Source organism: Pistacia vera, unplaced genomic scaffold (assembly GCF_008641045.1).
Source record: "Pistacia vera cultivar Batoury unplaced genomic scaffold, PisVer_v2 Contig761, whole genome shotgun sequence".
Taxonomy (NCBI): domain Eukaryota; kingdom Viridiplantae; phylum Streptophyta; class Magnoliopsida; order Sapindales; family Anacardiaceae; genus Pistacia; species Pistacia vera.
Window position 1 is genome coordinate 113,478 of NW_022196625.1, and position 26,026 is coordinate 139,503.

At 42.0% G+C, this 26,026-nt stretch overlaps 2 protein-coding genes and 1 non-coding gene across 3 annotated transcripts; 2 read left to right on the forward strand and 1 right to left on the reverse strand.

Moving 5' to 3' along the window:
* Positions 1 to 1,147: 1,147 nt before the first annotated feature.
* Positions 1,148 to 1,255, forward strand: LOC116116149. The gene has a single exon (XR_004125770.1). It is a non-coding gene; the product is annotated as a small nucleolar RNA R71 (small nucleolar RNA).
* An 11,633-nt stretch (positions 1,256 to 12,888) lies between these two features.
* LOC116116134 (receptor-like protein EIX2) lies at positions 12,889 to 18,168 on the reverse strand. The gene is made up of 3 exons (XM_031402226.1): positions 16,990 to 18,168; positions 15,580 to 16,859; positions 12,889 to 13,054 (listed from the first exon to the last, which is right to left on the reverse strand). The coding sequence occupies exons 1-3, from the start codon at positions 18,166 to 18,168 to the stop codon at positions 12,889 to 12,891; spliced, it is 2,625 nt and encodes an 874-aa protein (XP_031258086.1).
* A 3,233-nt stretch (positions 18,169 to 21,401) lies between these two features.
* On the forward strand, positions 21,402 to 21,977 carry LOC116116135. Its single transcript, XM_031402227.1, has one exon. It carries the CDS (start codon positions 21,402 to 21,404, stop codon positions 21,975 to 21,977), a length of 576 nt encoding a protein of 191 aa, XP_031258087.1.
* Positions 21,978 to 26,026: the final 4,049 nt, after the last annotated feature.

Consider the following 26,026-nt stretch of genomic DNA (forward strand, 5'->3'; position numbering starts at 1 on the left):
GGAACTTAGCGTAGCTCGGCATCTGTTGCAAGGCATTTGCAAAAGGAATGTTAATATGCAGTTTTTTAAATACCTCAAGGAATTTCGTGAACTACTTATCCTGATTTTTCTTTTTGAGTCTCTGAGGAAAAGGCACAAGAGGGGTGTGATGTGCCAATTATGGTGGTATCTTAGGAAATGATACTTTTTCCTTCTTTTGTTTTGGCATCTCTGGCATCTTTGGTTTTTCTTCTCGGAGATTCTTCAGCTCCTCCTCAACAATGATTTCTTCTTCGACTTCTTCATAAGAATCTTCCCTTTCTTTTGGTGGGATCTCTTCTTTTCCTTTTTGATCAACCTCTTCCAAGACTGCTCCACTCCGTAAAGTTATTACATTTGCTTATTCATGTGGATTTGTCACTATGTTACTTGGTAAGGAACCTTGAGGTCGCTCATTCAGCTTTTTAGCTATTTGACCTATATGTACTTCCAAGTTTCGAATGGATGCCCCTTGGTTTCTGAAATTTGCTCGCGTCTCACTCATAAAACCTGTGGTTTCTTGCATGAACTTTCTGAACATATCTTCCAACTTCGAAACTCTTTGATCCCCTCGTTGATTATTCACGCCCATTTGATTGTTTGGCATTGTTCTTTGATACCATTGGTTATTCTGATGATTCTGATTGTTCTGATTGTTTGATTGCTGCAAGACAAGTTTGGATAATTTCTGCAACTAGGATTTTACATGTTGGAGAAAGGATTATTCTGTTGTCTCTGATTTCCAGCCAAATAATTGACTTGCTCTGATGCTGAAGCAAAAGTGTTCCCCACTTGGCATTTAATGTTCGCATGGTTACCTACACAAAAATCATATGTTACTTGAGGTGTTTGAATTGAATTTACTTGCATACCTCCTAATTGTTTCTGAAGTGCTGTCAGTTGGGCTTGAATGGTCATGTAAGCATCAACTTCATGAATACCCATAGACTTTTTTGGATGAATTCTTCCATTGGGTCTCTGATAGTTGTTACTAGCCAAGACTTCAAGTAACCCATATGCTTCTTCAGGTTTCTTGTTTTGTAATGCTCCTCCACTTGTTGCATCCACCATTGTTTGCACATTTGTTAGCAACCCATTATAGAAAGTTTGGACTTGCATCCAAATAGGCAAACCATGGTGTGGACACTTTCTCAACAGTTCCTTATATCTCTCACATGCTTCATAAAGTGATTCATTTTCTTCCTAGAGAAATGATAATTTCTCATCTTTGCAGATTTCGTTGGAGGGAAGTCTTTAGTTAGGAACTTTTGAGCCAATTCATTCCAGGTTGTGATTGTTCCTGCTGGTAATGCCATTAACCATCCTTTTGCTTTATCCCTTAATGAAAAAGGAAATAATCTTAATCTGATGGCGTCGTTTGACACTCCATTTGATTTGAAGGTATTGCAGATCTCTAAGAAGTTTGTAATGTGTGAATTTGGGTCTTCCTTCAAATCTCCCTTAAATTGTACCGACTGTTGTATCAATTGGATGATTGCCAGCTTTATTTCAAAATTGTTGGCCTGCACCAGTGGTCTAGTGATACTTGGACCACAACCATCAACGAAGGGAACTGAGAATTCCCTCAAAGTTCTGGTTTCAGCTATCTCAATCACTATTGCTTCTCGTTCTCTTCTCTCTCTGTTAAGTCTTCTTGCGATTCTTTCAATCTCCGGATCAATAGGAACCACTAGATGACGTCTAGTTCTTTGCATAAACTACACAAAAAAAGAAAGAGAGCGTGAGATCACAAGCGAACAGAAAAGAAACAGCTGAATTAAACTAGAAAATAATTAAAACTAAAATTAAACTCCAATCTAGCTAAAACCAGAAAAACTCAATATTAACACAAATCAATCCCCGGCAATGGTGCCAAAAACTTGATGTGTTACTTTGACAAACATGCATATGTGTAGCAAGTGCACTAGTCACAAAAAGTAATAAAATGATAAGTAGAGTATTGTTCCCACGAGGATTGCGTGTTAAGCATTGATTTTCCTAGTTTTGTATCAAGTTGGAGTAAACGAAAGATGTTTGGATTTGTGGGAGAAAAATAAAGCTAAAGTTAAAACAAAATCCACTATGTAATTTAAAAGCTAATTAATGACAGCGAAATCAATTCAAGAGAAATATTAATTAAAACAAAGCGGTTAAGGTTTTGACTTCACTAAGATTTTATGAATTAATCTACGATTTCTGTTACTTCTACATTCACATGCGAGGATTATAAATCGGACACCCTAACATGTAAAACATACCTTCTCAGGCTATGTTTTCCTACTTATCCCTATTAAGCTTCTGTACCCAACAATTTAAAGGTTAATAGTTCCAAGTCCGTTAAGCTAAATGGAATCCTAAATTGATTTCATTGATTCTCAAACCTATCTCTAGCGTTCAATCAATCAATGGCATTTACCCTAAGAAGCTAATACATGATTCACTTCTCAACTCATCATGCTCAACAAGTAATTTCAATAAGAACAAGAGTAAACACATAATCTATACAGTAGAATGTAAAAGCAACATCAATTTATTGATTAGACAATAAAATCCCAATCCTAACCCAAAAGTGAGTTAGGTCATACTAAAAATAAAGCAATTCAAAATAAAAGCTGCAAACAAAGAATTCAACATGATGGAATAACGAAAAGGGAGTAAGATCTTCCCTAATTGATGAACCCAAAGACTTCCAATCTTCAATTTTTCTCTTCCTTTTCCAAAACAAAGTCAAACCCCCTCTAAAATAACTAAGTCCAACTTATATAGTCGATCCCAAAACCTAAGACTCATTCCATACAGTTAAAACGCACAGTTTTAATAAACTGTAAATTGCAGACTTTGCCGCGGCAAAGAATAAACTTCGCCATGGCATCAAGTTGGCTTCTATTTCACTATCTAACTCGAGAGTTTCTCGTTGAGGTGAAGAATATACTTCACCGTGGCGAACTTTTCTGAACTACTCTGAATTTACGAAACTGCCCTCCGCTTGCTCTTTGCTTGAATCTTCAATCTTTGTGATCTCTAATAGAAAAAAGCTTCATAGTGCTTCAAATCCGTATCAGAACCTTCCCAAATCCTGTAATTCGCTTGATTTTGGGTACAGAAACTCAATTCCGCTCAGTTTTGCTCTAACTACACGTTTTGGCCTGAAAAGTAAAATAAATGAAATTAGGTAGCAATTCAGGCACAAAATAAAGAAGAAGTATCCATAATCCAGCTAAAAAGCATAAATAAAACAGTATAATTCTAGGATTATGAAATCCCTCCAATCTTACATAGAAAGATTCCATAAGGAACTCTACAAAGTGGCTCATACTCCCGAAGAGTCTGTTCGGACTCTCATTATCATGGGAGTTTGCCTGCAGACAGATTTGTGGAAGGAACTACAATCAAAGGACGATGTTTCCCTCACTTGCTTCTACAACCTTACCAAAAGATACCTCCAAATTGAAAATTTCATGGCCGCTCTCAATCTCCACGACCCCAATCCATCAAGCAGTGCTCCCAACCGCGGAGAGAATAGGAGGACTGATCGCAGATGGGCTAATGACGATCAGAAAGGAAAGAAGCTGCGGTTTGAGCCCAAGAAATCTTATGCCTCTGTTCCTCGTTGTGATCACGACAAGAATCAATACACTCCTCTAAATGCCTCGATATTAGCCATTCTGGATAAATCAGAGGAGGTTGGCTTGCTCGAAGAGCCAGAGCCCATGAAAAATCCCCCCTCAGCTAGAAACAATAAAAAGTATTGTCGCTATCATAGGGATAATAGGCATCACACCGATGAGTGTCGAGCTCTCAAGCAGGCAATCGAAGACCTCATCAAGTAGGGGCACTTCAAAGAATATGTTAATGGCCCAACTTCCGTTCGGGAGAAGGATTAAGAGGAACCAGGGAAGAAGTGTCATGGTCACAAAAGACTCTATTGTGTGGAAATCATCTTTGGAGGACCACACCTCGTAAGGAATTGTCAAGGTGCCCATGAGAGATATGCTTGGGAAGCCCGCCATGACCCCTTGAGTGTGATGAGCACGGCACTGCAACCCACTAAAGTGCACAGAAATGAGGAGATCACCTTTTCTGAGAAAGACACGGTGTGATTGCATCATCCCCATGAGGATGCTGTCATCATCGCGACTAAAATAGGTCGGTGTGAAGTCCATAAGATATTAGTGGACAATTGGAGCGCCGTGAATAACCTATTTCAGCGAGCATTCAAGAAAATGCAATTGGACGAGGTAGACCTGAAGCTTGCCTCCATCCCCATTTATGGTTTCACCGGGGATCATCTAATTCCCAAAGGATTAATCTCACTACTAGTCACGTTGGGAGAAACCAATGAAATGACCAAAATAACGAAATTTTTGGTAATAGACAATTCGTCCTCCTTCAATGGAATTTTGGGATGACTTCTACTGAGAAACTTCAAGGTGCTTACCTCCATCTATCATTTGAAAATGAAGTTCCCCACCCCGACGGGGATAAGGGAAGTAAGCGAATCTCAACGTGAATCTGGTGACTACTATATAAGAGCAGTGCAAATGGCGTGCAAGGGAAGAGGAATACTAGTTGGCATCCCCGAACAGGCAATGGCGATTAGTAGGTTTGAGCCACAGCCTGACCCGGTCGAGGATAACATGGATCCTCGCATCTAGGAATGCCCTCACATTGGGCTAATCGAGGATTTATCTGAGATGTCAGTCGACCAAAATGAGTTGACCCGAGTGTTGAGAATCGGGAGTAATCTCAACCCCTAACTCGCCCAAGACCTGACAAGTTTCCTTAGAGAAAATGTCAACGTGTTCACCTGGACTCATGCTGACATCATTGGGATCAGCCCGAATGTCATATGCCATGCACTGAATATTAACAGTACAGTCAAGCTGGTTTGCCAAAAGAGAAGAGCAATAGACCCTGAACGATATGCTGCCTTGAAAGTTGAGGTAGATAAGCTTCTTTTGAACAGGTCCATCTGAGAGGCGCTCTACTCGAGCTAGGTTGCAAACCTGGTCTTGGTAAAGAAACCTAGCGGTAAGTAGCGAACTCATGTTGACTTCACGGACCTCAACAAAGCCTGTCCGAAGATAGCCTTGCCAAGAATCGACCAGCTCATCGATGCCACCTCTGGGCACGAGTTGTTGAGTTTTATGGATGCCTACTCGGGATATAATCAGATTCTGATGTACGTACCAGACGAAGAGCATACCTCGTTTGTTACAGATCAGGGGATGTATGGTTACAAGGTTATGCCCTTCGGCTTAAAAAATGTTGGGGTGACTTACCAGTGTCTGGTTAACTTAATGTTTTCCAAACAAATTAGAAAATTGATGGAAGTCTATGTTGATGACATGCTGGTCAAATCGCATGTTGCTTTAGATCACATAGTGCATCACGCTGAGATGTTCAGCATACTCCGAAAGTACAAAATGAAGCTCAATCCTCTCAAGTGCTCATTCGGAGTATCCTCGGGAAAATTCTTGGGGTACATGGTTAACCAAAGGGGGATAGAAATCAACCCCGAGAAGATCCAAGCTCTCCTTGATATGAAAAGTCTAACTAACCGAAAACAGGTTCAGAGTCTCAATGGGAGAATAATGGCTCTTAGTCACTTGATATCAAGAGCAACAGATCACTGCTTGCCATTTTTCAATATACTCAGGGCCAACAAAAAGTTCAAATGGACTTCGGACTGTGAGCAGGCTTTTCAGAGCATAAAAGAGTACCTCAGAAAGTCACCTCTCTTGTCCAAGCCTCTCCCCAAGAAAATCCTACTCTTATACCTATCTGTCTCTCCGAATGTGGTCAGTGCAGCTCTCATTCGGGAGGAAAGCAGAGTCCAATGGCTGGTATACTACACGAGCAAGCGACTGTTGGATGCCAAAATACGGTATCCAAAAATGGAGTGATTAGTTTATGCCCTGCTAATCGCCTCTAGAAAGTCGCAACCTTGCTTCCATGCCTACACAATCCATGTCTTGACCAACTATCCACTTAGGCAAGTCCTTCAGAAGCTAGAGGCTTCGGGTAAGTTACTCAAATGGGTAATGGAACCGAGTTAGTTCGATCTACATTATAGACCGAAAGCAACCATTAAACGGCAGGCTATTGTTGATTTCATTTCAGAGTTCTCATATCAACCAAATCAGGAATTCGAGCAGTAAGCTAACAAAGTCACCCAAGAAACTGTTCAAAACTTATTGACCTAGAGCCTTTATGTCAATGGCTCCTCGAACAGGAAAAGAGCCGGGGTAGGCCTTCTCCTTCTCAGTCCCGAAGGGAGTTGTTTCCACAAAATTCTCTGATTTGGGTTCCAAGCTTCAAACAACGAGGTCGAATATGAAGCGCTGCTCGCTGGTCTGAGATTGGCAAAGGAAATAAGGTCAAGCGCGATCAGTATTCACAGCAATTCTCAGCTAGTTGTCAACTAGATCTTGGGAGAATATCAAGCCAATGAAGAAAACATGATCAGTTATCTGAAGAAAGCTAAGACCGCACTTGAGTCTTTGAAGCACTTCATGATCAAACTGATTCCTAAGGATTGTAACTCTGCCACAGATGCCTTGGCAAGAATAGCCTCGTCGCTACACTCAGATGCGCCCAAAAGTATTCCCGTTCGATACATAAAGACTCCTAGTATCAGCTTGCCCGAGCAGGCAGTGGCTACAACAGAATCGGTTTCCTAGATGACTCCAATCATTTAGTATCTCCGAGATGGGACTTTACCCAATGACAAAACTGAGGCAAAAGTCATGCGCACCAGAGCTAATTGTTACACACTTATAAAAGATCAGTTGTACAAACGAGGGTTTAGTGGCCCCCTCTTCCAATGTGTAACCGATAAGGAAGCAGATTATGTCATGAGGGAGATACGTGAAGGGATCTACGGTAATCACACTACCATGTGATCCCTCCCTAACAAAATTATCCACCAAGGATACTATTGGCCCCTACTTTAGGAAGATATTTTCAACTTTGTAAGAAAGTGTGACAAGTGTCGGCAGTTTGCGAACATACTGCGAGCTCTTTCCCACCAGGTGATAACCATGACCAGCCCTTGGTGGTTCTCCATGTGGGGAATTGATTTTATTGGGCTCATGCCAGCTAGAAAGGGAGGAGTCAAGTACGCTGTAGTCGCGGTGGATTACTTCACCAAATGGGCTAAGACTGAACCTTTGGCCGCGATCACTACCAAGAAACTCAAAGACTTCATCTTCAAAAATATAGTGTGCCACTATGAAATTCCTCATACGCTTATCTCTGATAATGGGAAACAGTTCGACAATAAGGAATTCAAGCAGTTTTACAATAAGCTAGGGATCCATAAAAAGTTCGCCTCAGTCGCAAGACCGCAAGCCAATGGCTAGGTTGAAGCTATCAACAAGACCATTAAGAATACTCTGAAGGCTAAGCTTGGTGTTGCCAAGGGTAATTGGGTCAACGACCTCCCAAAATTTCTATAAACATCTAGAACAACTCCGAGAACCTCTATTTCAGAAACGCCTTTCTCGCGAGCGTATGACTGCGAGGTTATGATCCTAGTGGAAGTAGGGACTGGTTCACTTTGGAGAGACCTATTCCATAAAACAGACAATGAAACGCTTCTGCGTGCAAGTCTGGACTTAGTTGAAGATCACCGCAGCAAGACTCGATTAAGGATAGCATCCTACCAGTAGTGCGCAAATAGGTTCTTTGACTCTAAGGTCAAGAGAAGAGACTTTCAGGTCAGCGACCTAGTTTTGAAACAAGTCCTTCTCAGTACAAGGGAACCGAGCATGGGGGTATTGGGACCAAACTAGGAAGGCCCATACCTCATTGCCAAGGTGATACGGCCAAGAACGTATCACCTCAAAACACTTAACAGTTCCAAAGTACCACGAGCTTGGAATGCTGAGCATCTTCGCTCCTATTACCAGTAATTCCGAACTCGCTCTTAATTTTTAATCACCTTGTAAAAATTTTCCTTGTAAACTTTGTAAATAAGATTGTTTTTAAGCAAAATTATCTTGTATGATCTTGTTCGTCGCGATATTTTTACAAAGCTTTATGTTCGTATAAGTAACATTAGTCTTGTGGAGTACACAAAATTACAAGTGCTATCACAAACGGCTATAAAAATATTTCTTTTATTTATGTAATAGAGATCAGTATAGAGAAAATTAAGATATGTAGAAATAAGATTGAAGGCAAGGTTATGCAGAAGCAGGAAGAGGCGATCACTGGTATCCACATCCAGACTTGAGGGTGCGACCTTGATATCCCCCCGTTGGTCACTGACCACCCAGCCAGCTGTTGGGTCCTCTGGAACATATTCCTCCAACTGATCGCCCCTTGAAGGAGGCTCTTGTTCCTCCTCCCCTATGTCATCATCAACATCCGCCATAGAAGTGAGAATGTCCTGATACTCGATCGGCAGGTCGAAAAGGTCCATCCCCAGGTTCCTTGGCCGCAACTATAGATGGTCTGGATCGCTCAATCGATGACCTTCCTCTCAATTTCTAGGCTTTGCTGCTTTATCTAATCAGTTAATGAAATGACTCGCCCCTTGGAGAATTTGAGATCCACCTCTAGTGCTCTCTTCTACTTCTCAGTGTTTTTCGACAACCAAGCTCTTTCTTCCTCTGCCTTCTTAGCCCGTTCGGAGTTCACTTGTAGCTCCTGCTCTTTCTCGCCACACTCTTTGGTGAGTCTGGCCATTGTCCTATAGAGCTCTTTGACCTCTTCTCCTCACTTCTCAAACTTGGCCTTCTGGAACTCTACTGTATGAAGGGCAGAGTTCCTCTCTACTAGGTACTAGTTTGCCTGGATGTGATATGTCTTTGCCTCCACGTCCATAGCCGCTAAGTCTTGCTTCAGCTTTGCATTTTCTTCCCTCAGCTTGTGAAGCCCCCCAGTAAAGTCCAGGTCGGTCTTCTGTTGGACCAAGTGCAAAGCGAGTAGGGACTGCATGAGAAAGAAAAACAAGGGTTAAACTCCATTGTTCTAAAAAAATATAAAGGGCATGGAAAATAACCGATATTAGGAAACACTCGATAAGGACGAGATGTCTTACTTCACTTTGCACTTGGAGCACGGTAGTGATCAGGTCCACAGGTCTGGAGGCCACAAACTCTTTAAAAGCTACAACAACTTGGCACTCCAACAAGGTGTATACCACCAACTGCAAATGTTTCGAAAGTTGTCCCATGGAGTCTAACACATGTGTCTCAACCACTGAAAGAGTTGGTACCTTGCCAACTGGCTCTTTGTCCGCTCTCCTTTGGGGGACCATGACCTCCCACTCCTGCTTTAGCTTTGTATTTTCTTCCCTCAGCTTGTGAAGGCCCCCAGCAAAGTCCAGGTCGGTCTTCTGTTGGGCCAAGTGCAAAGCGAGCAAGGACTGCATGGGAAATAAAAACAAGGGTTAAACTCCATTGTTCTAAAAAAATATAAAGGGCATGGAAAATAACCGATATTAGGAAACACTCGATATGGATGAGCTGTCTTACTTCACCTTGCACCTGGAGCACGGTAGTGATTAAGTCCGCAGGTTTGGAGGCCACAAACTCTTTAAAAGCTATAGCAACTTGGCACTCCAGCAAGGTGTATACCACCGACTGCAAATGTTTTAAAAGTTGTCCCATGGAGTCCAACACATGTGTCTCAACCCCTGAAAGAGTTAGCACCTCGCCAACTGGCTCTTTGCCCGCTCTCCTTTGGAGGACCATGACCTCCCACTGTCCCCTGCGTGAGCACTTCTAGACTATTATAATGCCACGCACGGGCTTCGGGGTCACCCTCGAGCGAGAGGCCTAGTAAGGTTGAGACCTCCTAGGCTGCACCCCTGTTCCCTCTGGCTCGAACTCCGATTCCTTAGCCCACATCTGCTTCCTCTTCCTAGTTTTTTGACCCATGGTTTTCTACTTAGGGGCACGAGTAGCCGCGGGCTGGGAAGCTTCCCCTAGTCGGTCTATGGGTGTTCGCACTCCCACCTATGTCCCTCCGATGCGACGATCGCCAGGGATTGCCTCGGCTAGCTCAGTGAGGGCGACCCAGGGAAAAACGAACCCCCTAGCCTTTGACGATGTTCATGGGACTCTAGGTGGCATGGTCCCTACATGAAAGTATGTTTACTGAAAAAGGTCACTGCATGCAAAAGAAAGAACTTTTAAAAGTGCACAGACACTTACGAACTAAGGGTTCTAGAGACGCTTCAGAATTGAAGAAATCATACTTCCTCAGGTTGGCGGTTGTCACGAGTAGTCTCGCGTCATGACTCTGCTTGGGCAAATTACCGAATGCTACTATTTGGTTGAAATCAGTTAAAGCCGACAACCTGGTTGTCTTGTTTCCTGCAAAGGGACGACAAAGTTCGTCAAAAAGCAAAAACTGAAGGAAAAGAAAAATTCGCAAAGTAAAAGAGGGGAAAACCTACTTGGTTCCCTAAATTGGTAGACGCCATCATATTGAAAAAATAAAATTTTGGTTTCGTAGGCCCTGACATTACTGGGGCAGCCAAATATGCCTCCCTCGATCGTAGATCGCTTCGAGAGGTAGAAAGAACCTCTGTCTTTGCTTTTTTTAGATAATAGGAGCATGCAAGCTTCAGTGCAGTTAATTGGTCAAGGTCATTCTCGCCACATGTGATATATATAGCCACAGCTATCATATACGTGTTGGACGTCAGTTTCAGTGGTGCGACCTCGAAGTGATCGAGGATCAACCTAATAAAGAGGTGGAAAGGAATCAGCGCCCCGCATTTGAAAATCGTCTCAGAGATTGCAGTCATTCCCTTTGGGGGATTCTGAGCTGTATACGTTCTGTGCTAATAGATATCCATGCTAAATGTGTATTGGTCCACTGCCTTCGGTTGTTCTCCTCGCTAAGGCATCCATTGCTCCTGCGGTCTGAAAAAGGGGCGACACGCAAAGATTACTCAATTTTCGTACAGTATTCCATACAATGACGTGGAAGAACAAAAGAACCCTAATGTACCTTTCTTAAACCCTAGAAAAACCTTAAAAAACCCTTAGGGACCACCCCCAAGGATTCGTGCTCTAAACACTTACTCTTTATGAAAGAAAAAAGCCTTCTCCTCACAACTGCCCATAAACATGCACCACAAAGGTTTACCAAACAGTTCACACCCACCATTATCGTTAAGACAAGCTATCTACAAAGCATAAAAGAAAAGTAAAAGAGAAATCCTCTTTACCTCTAGGCTGTGGAAACAGACTTCTTGCTGTAAACAAAAGGTGCGCACTAACTGGAAAATGGGGAGACTGGTCTCATGAGAGCTTTGTTCTTTCTCTAAAAATATGAGTTTCTTGACAATGCTTGAGGCGAGCTTGGGGTTTTATATGGGGAGGAAGCGACGATTGATTTTCTCTAAGTTAAGCGACGCTTGGGCGGAATACGTTTCTCACCATTGATTACGACCACGTGTCATCAATCTGCAAGAAGAAGTCGAGAACGTCAATCAACACTTCCCTCCATTGGAATAACCAAGCAACGACTCAATTACCTCTTTCACATTAAATGCACCCTCATCCGCATTTAATGCCTTGAAAGGGAATGTCGTTTCAGCATGGCTTGTATTTAATGCGCATGGCTGGAACTTATTGCGCACTAGACATGTTTGTCAGAATAAAGATTATTTTATTAAAAGGATTAGCTATCAACGCAACGGATAACATCTGAAGAGGTCGTTTGGGTAGAACACTCTTCGCCACGTATTGATTATGAGACAATGCAATTATTTGTCTTTGGTAAAGATATACTAAGTATTATCAGGTCGCAGACCGCAGATGGGATGTGAAGCACATCAGTACTGCACTAAGTAAGGTCTGATTTAGGTCATCGACTTTGTGGAAGAAGGTCATCTCAAGTCGCTCGTAGAGGCATTGCTAGGACCTCCTTGCAGCTAGGTCAACCCAACCAAGCGTCATTCGGGACAGGTTAACTCGTAGCATAATTATGAAGTTGTCAAGGTTCAATCCTTAAACCTTAAAAACTAGGGGACTTTTGTTATGCATGAAAAGGTAGGGCTGACGTGGACTCTCGTCTGCAAGAGCCAATCAGGGGTCAGGAAGGTTTTGTGTCGTCCAGGCACTGCCATGTCGTGCAGTAACGCAAGTGGCATGGTTCTTGTTAGTGTAGTAGGTGAGTGTTAGGCTTGTGAGTGGTTAGGAATTAGCCACTTGCCCAACCCCTGCACAATTTGGGATATTTCTTGTGCAGACCACCAATGGGATGCAAAGAAGGATTTGCATGGCACCTACCCACTTGCAGAATTGTAATCATTACCTTGGACTCTCCTACTATAAATAGAGGATACCCCTCTCATTTGCGGGATTGGCTAATCTTAGTCGAAAATAGCTTACACATTCTCTCTCTCTTTGTATTCTCTCTAGACTATAACTCAGCTCGCTGCACGCGACCTGATCTTACCCATCTATTAATACAATAACAGTGGACATAGGATTCGCTTTTGAGCATCCGAACCACTTTAAATATCATTTCATTTTTTTTTATCACATATGATTTCTAAGTCCGTTTAGCACTTTGCATGTGCGAGTCGTTGGTGTCAAAATCAAACATCAACATTATTAATTAATAATGTTGTATTTTTTTATACAGATTGAGATGAATTAGACTTATATTTTTGTCATTGATATTATAAATAAAGAATTTCAGATCCACTGTTTCTTCTCAACATTGTGCATAAGTTGTTATGTGTTATCAATTACCTATTGGTAAATAAACCTTACTCTTTTGTATGTTTTCACTTATTTGCCTTGCAATGATTAGACCAACATAACAGAACTCAAATAACCACCACTGGGTGGTCTGATCATAAAAGAGCAAATGAGGATCTAACATAGTCTCCCAAATTCAAGTCCCCTTGATGGTAAAAGAGCAAAAGGAAGATCTAACATGGTCTCCCGAGTTCAAGTCCCCACGACTGCTAATAGAGGTGGCCACTGGAGCTCTTACTCGGCCGACAATCCTAAGATCCTGAGAAATTAGTTGAGGTATGCGCAAACTAGTTTGAACACTCCTGATTATTAAAAAAATAATAATTAGAGCAGTGTAAGAACTCAGTTTTATACTTGCTCTATTTATGAATATTATAGAAAACACTTGACATTTTAAAATTTTCCCAAAATGAATGTTTAGAATTCAGTATAACCTATTATGCTTGAAAGATTGGAATTGAAGCTTCTGAATTGGAATATAATTTTGCAGAGAAAGATAAGGCTCTGTTTGGTTCACTTTTTTGCATTTTTTAGAAAAGTTTTTTGAAAAAAGTTAAAAAAAATTGAATTGGATGGGTATTACGATGTAGGATTTGAAAATTAATAAAAATACCCCCTATGTTTGTTTATTTACTAAACACCCCTATAATAAAACTTTGAAAGTTAACAAAAATACCCCCAACCCACCCATTGAATAATCACAGTCGGCCACCACCGCCGGAGGGTGGTCGGAGTCACCGTATCGGCGCATGACCGGCTGGATCTTGCCGGTCGTGCGCCGATATGGCCTTTGCCGGCTAGATCCACGGTGGATCTGGCCGGCAAAGGCCAGATCTGACCGTATTTGCTCGTCAACGACGGCTAAAGATACAGTCGTCGTTGATGGTCAACGACGACCATATGTTGGCCGTCGATGACGGTCAATGACTACCATATGTTGGTCGTCGTTGACGTCTGGTTATAGTCAACGGCCAGATCTTTGGCCTTAGATCTGGCCTTTTCCGGCCAGATCCACTGTGGATCTGGCCAGAAAACGCTAGATCGACGCACTACCGACCAAATTCAACTGGTAGTGTGCCATTATATCAGATTCTGGCCAACTTCCGGTAGTGGTGGCTGGAATCTGGTATAATGTGGGTTTAGGGGTGTTTTTGCAATTTCAAAAAAAATATTTAGGGGTATTTAATTAAATTAACAAATTTAGGAGGTTTAAAAAAAGTTGAATAATATTAGATAATATTATGAGTTTTTGTGTATTTTACTGTTTAATTTTTTTGGGAATACTAATAATAGTATTCCCAAAAACCAACTAAACGGAGCCTAAATTATCGGTTTCTGAAATTATGTTGACTTTTTTTTTTACTTGTGTAGATTTTGGTGAACTTGGAGCTGACGTGTCCATGATTATTAGAATTCTTTTTCTTTAAAATATGTCCTGCCGGCTGCAGCGGTATGGTGCCAGGAAATGGAATAAACCCAAGAGATTATAAAAAGAACAATGCACTTCAAACCGACTTATTAACCTATCTAAAATATCAATAATAAGATTAGCAGGGATGTCAAAATATAAACAATATATTCCTTATAATAAATAATTCTCTAATCAGCATATACGAATTTATGTTTAGTAAGAAGTGGGAATATTAATTAGATTTACATGATCACACAACATTTCTATTCAGTATTATAAGGAATGTTCCTTCTCAAATTATGTTGGATAAGTTCAAGTGAGTCTAGGATGTCAAACCCAAAATATGTTATGGGATTTCGCCATGGGAGTTGATTTGCAGAGAATAGTGAGCTCATAATCCTTCATATCTATTTTACCATTTCTTCATATTCAATCAATTTTTTGTTTTGTTTTTTTTTTTTTTTCCTTTTTTGTGACCGATGGTGTCCAGATCAGTTTGCGCATACCTCAGTTAATCCACCAGGCTTTGAAGTTAACAACCAGATAAACCTTCTAATGCCCTCTCTATTAACAACTGAGGAGAATCAAACTCAAGATCTCTTGAGTAATACATCCAAGAGCCCTATCGCCCCATCTGACCTTTTGTTCTTTCTAAAAATAATTCTTTTAATTTTTTTTTAATTCTAAACACAAAGGGTCGGCTGAAGACTGAGTACCAAAACTTAATTCACGTGAACCTGAAATAAACTCTTCCGACTCCAATGTAAAATCTGCAGAAGCAGCAGACATTGGTGGGAAATTTCGTTGTACTATCTCAATCTGAACGCCATCAAAATGTCCCAAGTTGAAACCGTAGCTATTGTCCTCGACCTCCAAGCCCGTCTCTAATCATCTCTATGTATAATATCTAATTGTTCTAGTCGCCTATCTGTTGTCAATTCAATTTTTCTCTTATTTGTTACTTTTTCGCTGTTGAATTACACTCTGTGATGCTTATTTTATTAGGGTTTTGTCAAGTACTAAGATTATTTTCCTACAGAGAATAATTTTGCTGAATCGGCGAATAAATTTCAGAGGTATTCTATTAGATTTTACCCATATTTTTATGCAACCAATCTGCTGTTACCCGACTACGTCGAGTATTTATGAAGAAACTAACAATATACAATCTGAATTTTTATCTTAGAGGATAATGTTCATCAAAGTCTCCAGTTCCCACAACATCATCCTGTCTATTTAACTTTAAATGAAGCTTTCAATCATAATCAGAAAAAACGATACCTTTATATTCATTACAATAAGATTAAAGTACATAAAGACAACAAAGTTCCAGACACAACATCTAGCTAGCAACATTTTCTTACAACATTGACAAATTTGTTGCCAAGGCAATCTAAGAATTGACAATACATATACCTCCATCTTCTGTTCACAAGTAATGGACCTATTATGCTCCAAAAGCCAACCACAAACCCAAGTGCCATGCTTACATAGAACCAATCCACTTCATGTTCATTATCGTTTTTCCCTCCGCTATGATCATAGGCTGGAGTTAAAACAGTACCAGTGCAATTCTTATGAAGTGGAGATCCACAAAGGTCATTGCCAACAAAACTAGAAGCATCAAAGCTTTGCAATTGAGTGCCCAGAGGAATTTTTCCGATCAAGTTGTTGTTAGACAAGTTCAAGTTACTCAAAAATGTCAAACCTGAAATGACTTGTGGAATTTCACCTGTGAGTTGGTTTGCAGAGAAATCAAGAGTTTCTAATGAGGTCATAGCACCGATGGTTTCAGGAATTCTTCCACTGAATGAATTGTAAGACAAATTCAATGATTGTAATGCTTTAAGATTTGTTACTTCATTCGGAATCACTCCTGAGAAGTTGTTACCAGAAAGGTCTATACTTCTCACCAAATTAAGAGTATTATTATATTCACTAGCTCTTCCTTTTGTCACAAGAACTGCGCCCTCAAGGTACAATGTTGTGGAGAAGTACGAGGTAGACCGGTAGAAAATAGAGTTCCCTTCATCATAGTCAATTGACACCATGGCACTGAGGTTCTTAATACAACTTGGAATGGTTCCAGAGAGACTGTTGTAAGCAAGATCCAAGACATGTAGAGAAGTCAGATGGCAAAGTTCTGTTGGTAAATCACCATCAAACTTATTTGAACGAAGGGTAAGAATTTCCATATATGAAAGTTCTTGTCCTATCCATGTCGGTATATTTCCAACAAACCAATTTTCAGCAACATCAAATGCCATTAAACTGGTACAATTTTTAAGTGACGTTGGAAGTATCCCAAAGAGGTTGTTTTTCCGAAGGTGCAATGACAGAAGCAAACTTAATGATCCAATAGAAGATGGAAGGTTACCAGTAAATTTATTGTTATCTAAATTCAACATATACAATCCTTGCCAATTCATCCAACAATCTGGTAATTCCCCAGATAAAAGATTATCTTCAAGTTTGAGAAACATCATTGTCTTTGACTCGTTTCTTTCGTGATACAAAAATTGAAAAATGGAACCTGACAAAGCATTTTTGGAAAGGTATAGCAGAGATATGTTAGGGTATACAAGAGGTAATGAACCTGAGAAATTATTTGAACTCAAGTCAACAGAAGTGGATCGATCAGCCTCAGTTAAATTTGGAATCTCTCCAAAGCCAAATCGGAAGTGTATCCACAATTCCTGAGTTGGATATGTCCAAAGTAATTAGATGCTTCTGTGAATGAAGCCACGATGGAAATAAAGTGCCTAAATGACAATATCCTAACCCCAGATGTTCGATCTGAAATGGAGGAATCCAATCAGGACTCACTTTCAAAATTAATGAGTTACCAAAGATGCCTAAAGATAATAGTCTTGTCAAATTGGCGAAATGAATTTCAGAGACTACTCCTTCCAACTTGTTATTTGAAAGATCTAAAAATCTCAGAAACGAAAGTTCTCCAATACTCATGGGAACAGATCCAGAAAGGGAGTTGTAATTGAGATCAAGATATTTTAGATTTTTAAATTGCCCAAGTTGTTCAGTCAAACGACCAAAAAGATTTGTATTCTCCAAATCCAAATATTCCAAAACCCCTGAAACGCATCCTGAGAAAATGTCTAAGACTTCATGTATCTCTTGACTCAATTTGACATCAGACAAGAAAATTGAATTCAAATTGCAAAGTCTCCCCCATGACCTGCTTATGTTTCCTTCAAGTTTATTGGAGGAAAGATCAAGGCTTGAGAGAGCAGTCAAGTTTCCTAAAGCACCTGAAATTGTACCTTCCAAGTTGTTTTCCTTAAGAGAAAGGAACTCGAGATGACTTTTTCTATACAACCAGTCCGGTATTGAAGAATTGAGTTGGTGGTTGAGAGAAAAATCAAGGTGTTTAAGGGATGTCAAATTTTGAAGTTCATGAGGAAGTGATCCTTTGAATTGATTTCCACTTAAATCGAGAAAGACTAAATTACGAAGACCAGAAGCCCAACCAAATATCAAATTGTTAGGATTATTGTTAAATGAAAGATCAAATGTGGTAAGAGATGACAAATTTGCAATGGGCACTGGGGTAAATTGATATAGTTGACAAGAAGATAATTTCAACTCCATCAAAGAAGGGAGTGCGTTTATCACTGATAACCAATCAAAGACTCTTTGGAGATACATAAAGCTCAAATCAAGGTGCTTCAGAAAAGAAAGACCAGATAACCACCCCAAATTCTCAGCATGCATGTTATAATTATTACCAAGGTAAAGATATTGCAGATTAGAGAGATTTCCAAGGTCGTGAGGAACACCTCCCCTAAATCCAGCTCCAGAAAGGTCAAGGTATCTTAGATTCCCCATTGAACCAAGTAATCTAGGAACCTGAATTTCTTCATCAAAATAATTATTGCTCAAGTCCAAGTAAACCAAATGCTTCAAATTAAGTAGAGAGGGATTTATCTTACCAGACAAACTTGACCTCTCATAAGCATCATAGGCTTTGGCAGAATCTTTCAACATTGATTCAACTCTGTAGCTGACCTCTGAACCGTGAGAATATAATTCGATTGGATTTCTAAGATGGAGCTCCAGGACATGGCCGGTAAAATTGTCGCAGACAACTCCATCCCAGGTTCAACAATCTCCATCATGAGATCTCCAAGAGACAAGCCTGTTGGAAGGATCTTTGAGATCTTGCTTGAACATCAAAAGGGATTGTCTCTCATTCTCAATGCAACCGACATAGCTTCCATAGCAGAAGCTGATCTTGATGGTTGCAATGGCAAGTAATTCAAGGAAAAGAAGCGCACTCATGGTCGGTTTCATTACAAACAATAAAAGAAGGAACTAATGATCATGAGATTGCTATCAATTGCGTCCTATATATAGAGACTAAGAGGCTTTATGTTACCCTTATATTCAATAATCGAAATGTTATGGCAAATAAGTTGCAGGAAATTTCTTAAGGAACTTCAATTTGGAGTAGAATATTAATTTGAGTCAACTAAAGAGAAAACTACAAGAGCTAATTGGATTATTTTACTTCCACAGTGTTATGCCTGGGAAATCACGTGATGGAGTGTGACCTACTCCCGTCAGAACAGTAAGCGCACGTCAGGCCTGCCAGACGTTGTGGAGCTCCCACGTGTCCATTCCCTGCTCCAAATCGTGTGAAATCAGCTTGGAAGGTGGGCAATGTGACATAAAGCCGGATTTTGTCCTGACATTCACACCAACCCACAGATTTAATGATGATTACTTGCACTCATCTCACTATAAAAAGGGGAAGACCCTTTCATTGAGGGGATTCGGCCATTTTACACGCTGAACTAGCTTTCTCTGTCTCTCTCTTGTACCTTTGTATTTACTTTTCCCTAATCATTTGTAAGTCAGTCCGCTGTTGCGACCTGACCCACAATACTAATACAACCATCAGTGGATGTAGGACTTGCTACCTTAGCATCCAAACCACTTTAAAAAGCTCTCATTATTGCATTTACTCTACATATTACCCATAATCACGTGTGTCTCTTGGTCAACACAACGTTACGCACGTGTTGATTAGTTGGTGTCCAAATCACGCATCAACAGTTTGGCGCTAGAAGGAGGGCCAGATTTAGTGTTCATCCTTCATCAGGAGAATCTCTAACCTACTGGTTCTACAGCAACAAATGGCCCGCCAATCTGAACCTGAGCAAGCCAACCAGCGCGCTAAGGGAGTTCCCTTGACCCAAGGGGATACCTCTTCCAGAATACCTCCAGCTTCACAAATTACTGCGGTGGATATCCCAACAGCTTCACAGCTTGACCCCGCCATCAAAAGCTACCTGGAGAGGTTCGACAATACTCTCCAGACGGTCAACCAAAAGCTGGACCGTTTGGACCAAGGCGTGCCATCTAGAACAGCTAGGGCGGTGCAACCGCCAAAAATGCCTGTAGGTCGCGCGAAAGCACGGCAAAGGAAAATAGCTCATGCCGCGAGCACTGCAGCGAGTAGACGTAAGGGTAAGCAAGTGGCAAAAAGCAAGCCTACGGGCTCCAAAGGGCCAGCGAACACAAACCGTGCCCCGAGCAGGGTGCCGGCAAAGCTAAGACTCGGGAAAAAATTAAATCTCCAGCTGTCCCATGCCACGTCGTAGGTGAACCCAAGCAAAAGTGCTGGGCAGGCCGATTCTTATCACCACCAGCAGAACGATCCTGATCGCTATCATACGGGTGGTTCCCACACCTCGCAGGGCGGTTCGTACCACCGCGACAGTCGTGAAAATACCCCGCACCATCCATCGCCTTCACACGCCTCTAGCCAACGTGTGTCGAGAGTGGTCGGAAGTACCGACCGAGACGAAGAGGAGTCCGACCTCCGGACTTTCCTGAACCGTAATCGGAGGGCCGGACTCGCATGGGTGAAAGCAATCCCCAACTGGCTCCGTTACCACAAATTAAGGAGCTACAGCGAGCTCTGGACAGGCTGAGAGAGCGGCAAAATGAGCAGGCCCAGGTCGCCTCTGCATCCCCCTTCTCCAGAATTATTAGCTGCTCCACTCCCACCGGGGTTCAGAATGCCCGACATGCGGCCGTTTGATGGGAACCATGACCCGCAGGATCATTTGTATGAGTTCAACGACCTGATGGAGCTCCACCAGGTTTCGGATCTTGCAAAATACCGCTGTTTGGCCGTGACTCTAACTTCTCATGCCAAACGGTGGTTAAGGTCGCTCCCATCGGGATCGATCAGTTCGTGGCATCAGATGAGCACGACGTTCCTACGGCATTTCCAAGCAAATCGAAAGTTTTCGATGCCTCTGAGCTATCTCAGCAACATAAGGCAAGAAAGGGACGAATCCCTACAATCTTATATCGACCGTTTCCACAAGGAACTCAATAAGGTGGCTCATGCCCCCGAAGAGTCCATCCGAACACTCATAATAGCTGGAGTTCGCCCGCAAACCGACCTATGGAAAGAATTACAGGCTGAGGACGATGTCTCCCTCACCAGATTCTATAACCTCGCGGAAAAGTATCTCCGTATAGAAAATTCATCGGCGGCACTCCGTCATCGCGATCACGGCGCTTCAAGTAGTATGTCTGGTTAGGGAGAAAGTAGGAGAGCTGATCGCAAAGGAGACATTGACGATCAGCGAAAAGGGAAGAAACCCCGCTACGAGCACAAAAAGTCCTATGCTCCTATTCTCGTCGCGATCGCGACAGAATCCAATATACTCCACTGAACGCCTCTGTATCTGCCATTCTTGATAAATCCGAAGAAGCCAGTCTGCTTGGGGAGCCCGAACCCATGAAAACCCCTGTGACAGCCAAAAATAATAAAAAGTACTGTCGCTATATATCATCGGGACAATGGGCACCATACTAATGAGTGTCGAGCTCTGAAGCAAGCAATCGAAGAACTTATCAAGAAGGGGCATTTCAAGGAATACATTGATGACTCTGCTCCCTCGAAAGAGAAAGATCGGGGGGAGCCGAATAAGAAGCGCCGCGATTAGAAAGGGGTGCTCAGTCTCAACTTGATTTTCGGGGGACCGCATTTCGCTGGAAATTCGCGAGGTGCCTAGGAAAGGTATGATCGCGAAGCACATCACGACCCCATTAAAGTGATAAGTGTGGACCGGTGACCACAAAAGGTTCACAGGGAGGTGGAAATCTCCTTCTCCGAGCAGGATGCGGCCAGGTTGCACCATCCCCATGATGACGCCCTTGTAATCACTCCCCTGATAGGGCGCTATAACACCTAGAGAATGTTAGTGGATAACGGAAGTGCTGTGAACATCCTGTTCGCATCCACTTTCAAAAGGATGAACCTGGACGAGGCCGACCTGAAGCCTGCCTCGTTCCCGCTATACGGATTCACAGGAGACCATCTACTCCCCAAGGGAACAATCTCACTCCCAGTCACGTTGGGCAATCTTGACGAAGTGACCAAGGTAATTGAGTTCTTAGTGGTAGATTGCCCGTCAGCCTTCAATGGGATTCTTGGGCGACCTCTGCTAAGACAGTTCAAGGCGGTCACTTTAATTTACCATCTGAAGATGAAGTTTCCCACCCCGACGGGGATCGGGGAAGTCAGCGGGTCTCAGCGCGCATCGCGTGATTGCTATGTAAAAGCAATTCAAATGGCGTACAAAGGAAAGGGCACCGCGCGCGGCAATCACAGGCAGGCCATGGCGATCAGCAGGATCGATCCACGACCTGGCCCAGCCAAGGACAACCTAGACCCTCGCATTCAAAATTGCCCTTCCAGTGGGCCAGTTGAGGACCTGACTGAAGTGCTGGTTGACCCAAAAGAGTCGAGCAGGGTGTTAAGAGTCGGTTAAAATCTCAATCCCCAGCTCGCTAGCGAACTGACAGGCTTTCTCAGGGAAAACATCGATGTGTTCGCCTGGTCGCATGCAGATATGGTCGGGATCAGTCCGGATGTCACTTGCCATGCATTAAACGTCGACAGCGAGGCCAAGCCAGTTCGCCAAAAAAGAAGAGCAATGGATCCGGAGCGGTATGCTGCATTAAAATCAGAAGTGGAAAACCTCCTCCGAAATAGGTCCATCCGAGAGGCACTCTACCCAACCTAGGTTGCCAACCTGATTCCGATAAAGAAGCCAAACGAAAAGTGGCAGACCTGTGTTGATTTTAGCAACCTCAACAAGGTCTGCCCGAAAGACAGCTTCCCTCTACCAAGAATTGACCAGCTCGTGGATGCCACCTCGGGGCACGAGCTGCTAAGTTTCATGGATGCATACTCGGGATACAATCAGATCCCGATGTACTGTCCAGACGAGGAACATACGTCCTTCATTACAGACCGGGGACTGTATTGTTACAAAGTTATGCCTTTGGCCTCAAGAATGTTGGAGCAAACCTACCAGCGGCTGGTTAACCAAATGTTCTCCGACCAGATCAGAAAAACAATGGAGGTCTATGTGGACGACATGCTGGTCAAATCCCAGGTCGCCTCAGAACACATTGCACATCTCGCTGAGATGTTTGACATCCTCCAACTGTACAGAATGAAGCTGAATCCTCTCAAGTGTTCATTCAGAGTATTGTCAGGAAAGTTCCTAGGGTACATGGTTAATCAGCGAGGGATAGAAATAAACCCCGAGAAGATTCAAGCTCTGCCCGATATGGAGAGCCCGATCAGCAAAAAACAGGTCATGAGCCTAAATGGGCGAATAGCAGCACTTAGTCGTTTCATATCAAGGCTAACAAATCGCTGCTTGCCATTTTTCAATGTTTTGAAGGCCAATAAGAAATTCGAATGGACTCCCGAATGCGAACAGGCGTTCCAGAATATAAAAAAACACCTCGGGAAGCCACCTCTCCTCTCTAAGCTTCTTCCACAAGAGATTTTGCCCCTGTACCTGTCCGTCTCGCAGTCCACGGTCAGTGCAGCCCTAGTTCGAGAAGAGGAAAAAGTTCAATGGCCTGTCTACTACGCGAGCAAGCGCCTGTCGGATGCCGAGATGCGGTATCTTGAAATGAAACGATTAGCCTATGCTCTGCTGATCGCTTCCAAAAAGCTGCAACCTTACTTCCACGCCAATACGATCCACGTAATGACTAATTACCCCCTCAGGCAGGTCCTCCAAAAGCCGAAAGCCTCTGGTAAACTATTCAAATGGGCCATGGAATTAAGCCAGTTCGACCTTAGGTACAAACCCAGGTCGACCATCAAAGGGCAAGCTGTCGCTGACTTCATTTCAGAATTCTCTTATCTCCCGAATGAGTTAGAGCAATAGCCTAGCGAAGTCATCCAAGAGACCATTCAGAACCTATCGACCTGGAACCTCTATATTGACGGGTCATCGACCAGGAAAAGGGCGGGAGCAGGTCACACAGTCTGCAAGACCGACGGACAGAAGTTCATTTTAGCCATCGTACGTTGCCTCGTACGGCGGCATGGAACAAAGTCCCTAAACCCTAACAGTAACTCGAGCCGCCATTCACGGTTCGAACCCGACTCCAGCGTCGCGTCTCTAATGAAACATCAGATGGCCCAATGCCATTGCATCGCAAACCAAAAAAAAAAAAAAAGAGAAACCTTACCTTTTGGGGCGCGTGACCGAGGACGGTTCTTATTTCGGATACCAGAGAGATGCCAATCGGAAAAGAAGAACTTTCGGTTTACAAAGATTTTTCGCTCGAGGCAAAAGGGAATCTGGTGGCATCATTTGAAAAATTTGGGCTTTTATATGGACTATGAACCGACGTTTACCACCCCTCGGAATCGAAACAACGCCTTTCTCTCTCTCCACATTAAATGCGCTCCACGCCGCATTTAATGTTGTGATGAGGGTTGTCGTTTCGAGCGTGTCGTGCAATTAATGCTCTGTCAAAACAACAACGCGTCAGCACACAGCGCATTTAATGCGGCTGGCAGACGCTTAACACGCGCGGAGCGCCTGTCAGCGCAAAAACAGCTTCATTGAATCTCCAACCCTAAGGCACGGTAAGGAACGCCCGTTGAAGTCAGGTCGCTTGGGTGATGTCTGTCAGGTCGTTTGGGCGAGGTTTGTGCGAGGTCGCGTTCGCAAAAGGCCCTATCCCGAGCTTCTTCCATTCAGGTCGAAATTATCAGAACCTCCAATCGCGGCATGAGTTAGTTTCCAAGGTTCAATCCTCAAACCTTAAAAACTAGGGGACTTCTGTTATGCTTGGGAAATCAAGGTCTGACGTGAGAAATCACGTGATGGAGTGTGACCTGCTCCCGTCAGAACAGTAAGTGCACGTCAGGCCTGCCAAACGCTGTGGAGCTCCCACGTGTCCATTCCCTGCTCCAAATCGCGTGAAATCAGCTTGGAAGGTGGGCAATGTGACGTAAAGCTAGATTTTGTCCTGACATTCACACCAACCAACGGATTTAATGATGATTACTTGCACTCATCTCACTATAAAAAAGAGAAGACCCTTTCATTGAGGGGATTCGGCCATTTTACACGCTGAACTAGCTTTCTCTGTCTCTCTCTTGTACCTTTGTATTTACTTTTCCCTAATCATTTGTAAGTCAGTTCGCTGTTGCGACCTGACCCACAATACTAATACAACCATCAGTGGACGTAGGACTTGCTACCTTAGCATCTGAACCACTTTAAAAAGTTCTCATTATTGCATTTACTCTACGTATTACCCATAATCACATGTGTCTCTTGGTCAATACAACGTTACGCATGTATCGATTAGTTGGTGTCCAAATCACGCATCAACACACAGCATATCACATATCATCTTTAACTAAGAACTTAAACTTCCAGGAAAAGAAAGAATAGATAAAAATATGGTTATTATATATAAGACGTCCCTATCAGGATTATATATTTAAAAAAATGAACTTAATAAAGAGAAAGAAATTAAAATGAGTATCAGAGTCAAAGCTCAAAAATTCAAACTCTTACATTTACTTGTAAAAAGCCTTTGAATAAAAAATTTATCAAATTAAGATATTCAATTAATGATGATGGACAATATTAATTCGATTTGAAGTTGATGAACTAATTCGTGGCAGCCACGCTTCTGGTAGTCCTAGAAGACAATTTGGAAAAGTAGCTGGGACTTCACTTTCCGCGTACAAGTTCCAGGAAATTCAGTTAATTAATTTTTTTTTTTTTCCCTTGCACTGTGGACATTGGGAGTCAATTAAACAAAAAAAAAAAAAAAAAAAAGTTGGCACTAATTAATTAGTTTGGTCTATTCTTGGCTATTTGATTGACACAAAATTTATAAATAAATGGATTAGGTAATTGATTATTGATTAGACTAATAAATGTGTTTTGGATTCTAATATTCAAATTCAAACCTGTTTAGAGTGTTGTTATTTGGGCACAAACTGATCGATTCTTTATTTCTAAACATAAACCCCTTTTATAAAGTTTTCTAGGGATATTATGACCCACGCCTCCCCTGTTTCCCCTTCTATATATTTATAACTCCCTAAGATTTAAACTTTTTAAGAATACTCTACTATTTCATTTACCTTAATTTTAACATATAAATATTTTAGTAATTGATATTAAAAAAGAACCTAATCTTAATGGTTGCTAATTGCCTGATTGCTATAGCAAATAGATCAAAGAAAAGAAGGGAAGAAACAATCTCATATTTCTCTGCTTACGTGTTGACCTGGGGGAGAACGACATTTTCCCACCCAAGGTATGTTGAAACGACACTTTCCCACCCTTCAAGTTTCAAAATGACACTCTCCCACCCTTCGTTAGGTTCTGTTATGTTTTCCGTAAATATTTTACTGAAAAGACGAAAATACCTTAAATAGTTGACTTCATAAATTTTTTATTATTTTTTAACTAGCCAAAAAATCAAATATTAAAAAGTAAAAAATAATAATAATAATTAACCCCACCTAAAAAGTTAG

What these genes read in the sequence shown, in the direction of transcription:
- LOC116116134 (XM_031402226.1), bottom strand. Translation starts at nt 18,168, where the DNA reads ATGTTGAAAGATTCTGCCAAAGCCTATGATGCTTATGAGAGGTCAAGT. An exon ending in GTAACTCATTAATTTTGAAA is followed by an intron (nt 16,860 to 16,989) that starts GTGAGTCCTGAT and finishes TATCCAACTCAG; the next exon opens with GAATTGTGGATACACTTCCG. An exon ending in CTTGTGAACAGAAGATGGAG is followed by an intron (nt 13,055 to 15,579) that starts GTATATGTATTG and finishes TTTAATAATCAG; the next exon opens with GAGTGTTCAAACTAGTTTGC.
- LOC116116135 (XM_031402227.1), top strand. Translation starts at nt 21,402, where the DNA reads ATGTTAGTGGATAACGGAAGTGCTGTGAACATCCTGTTCGCATCCACT.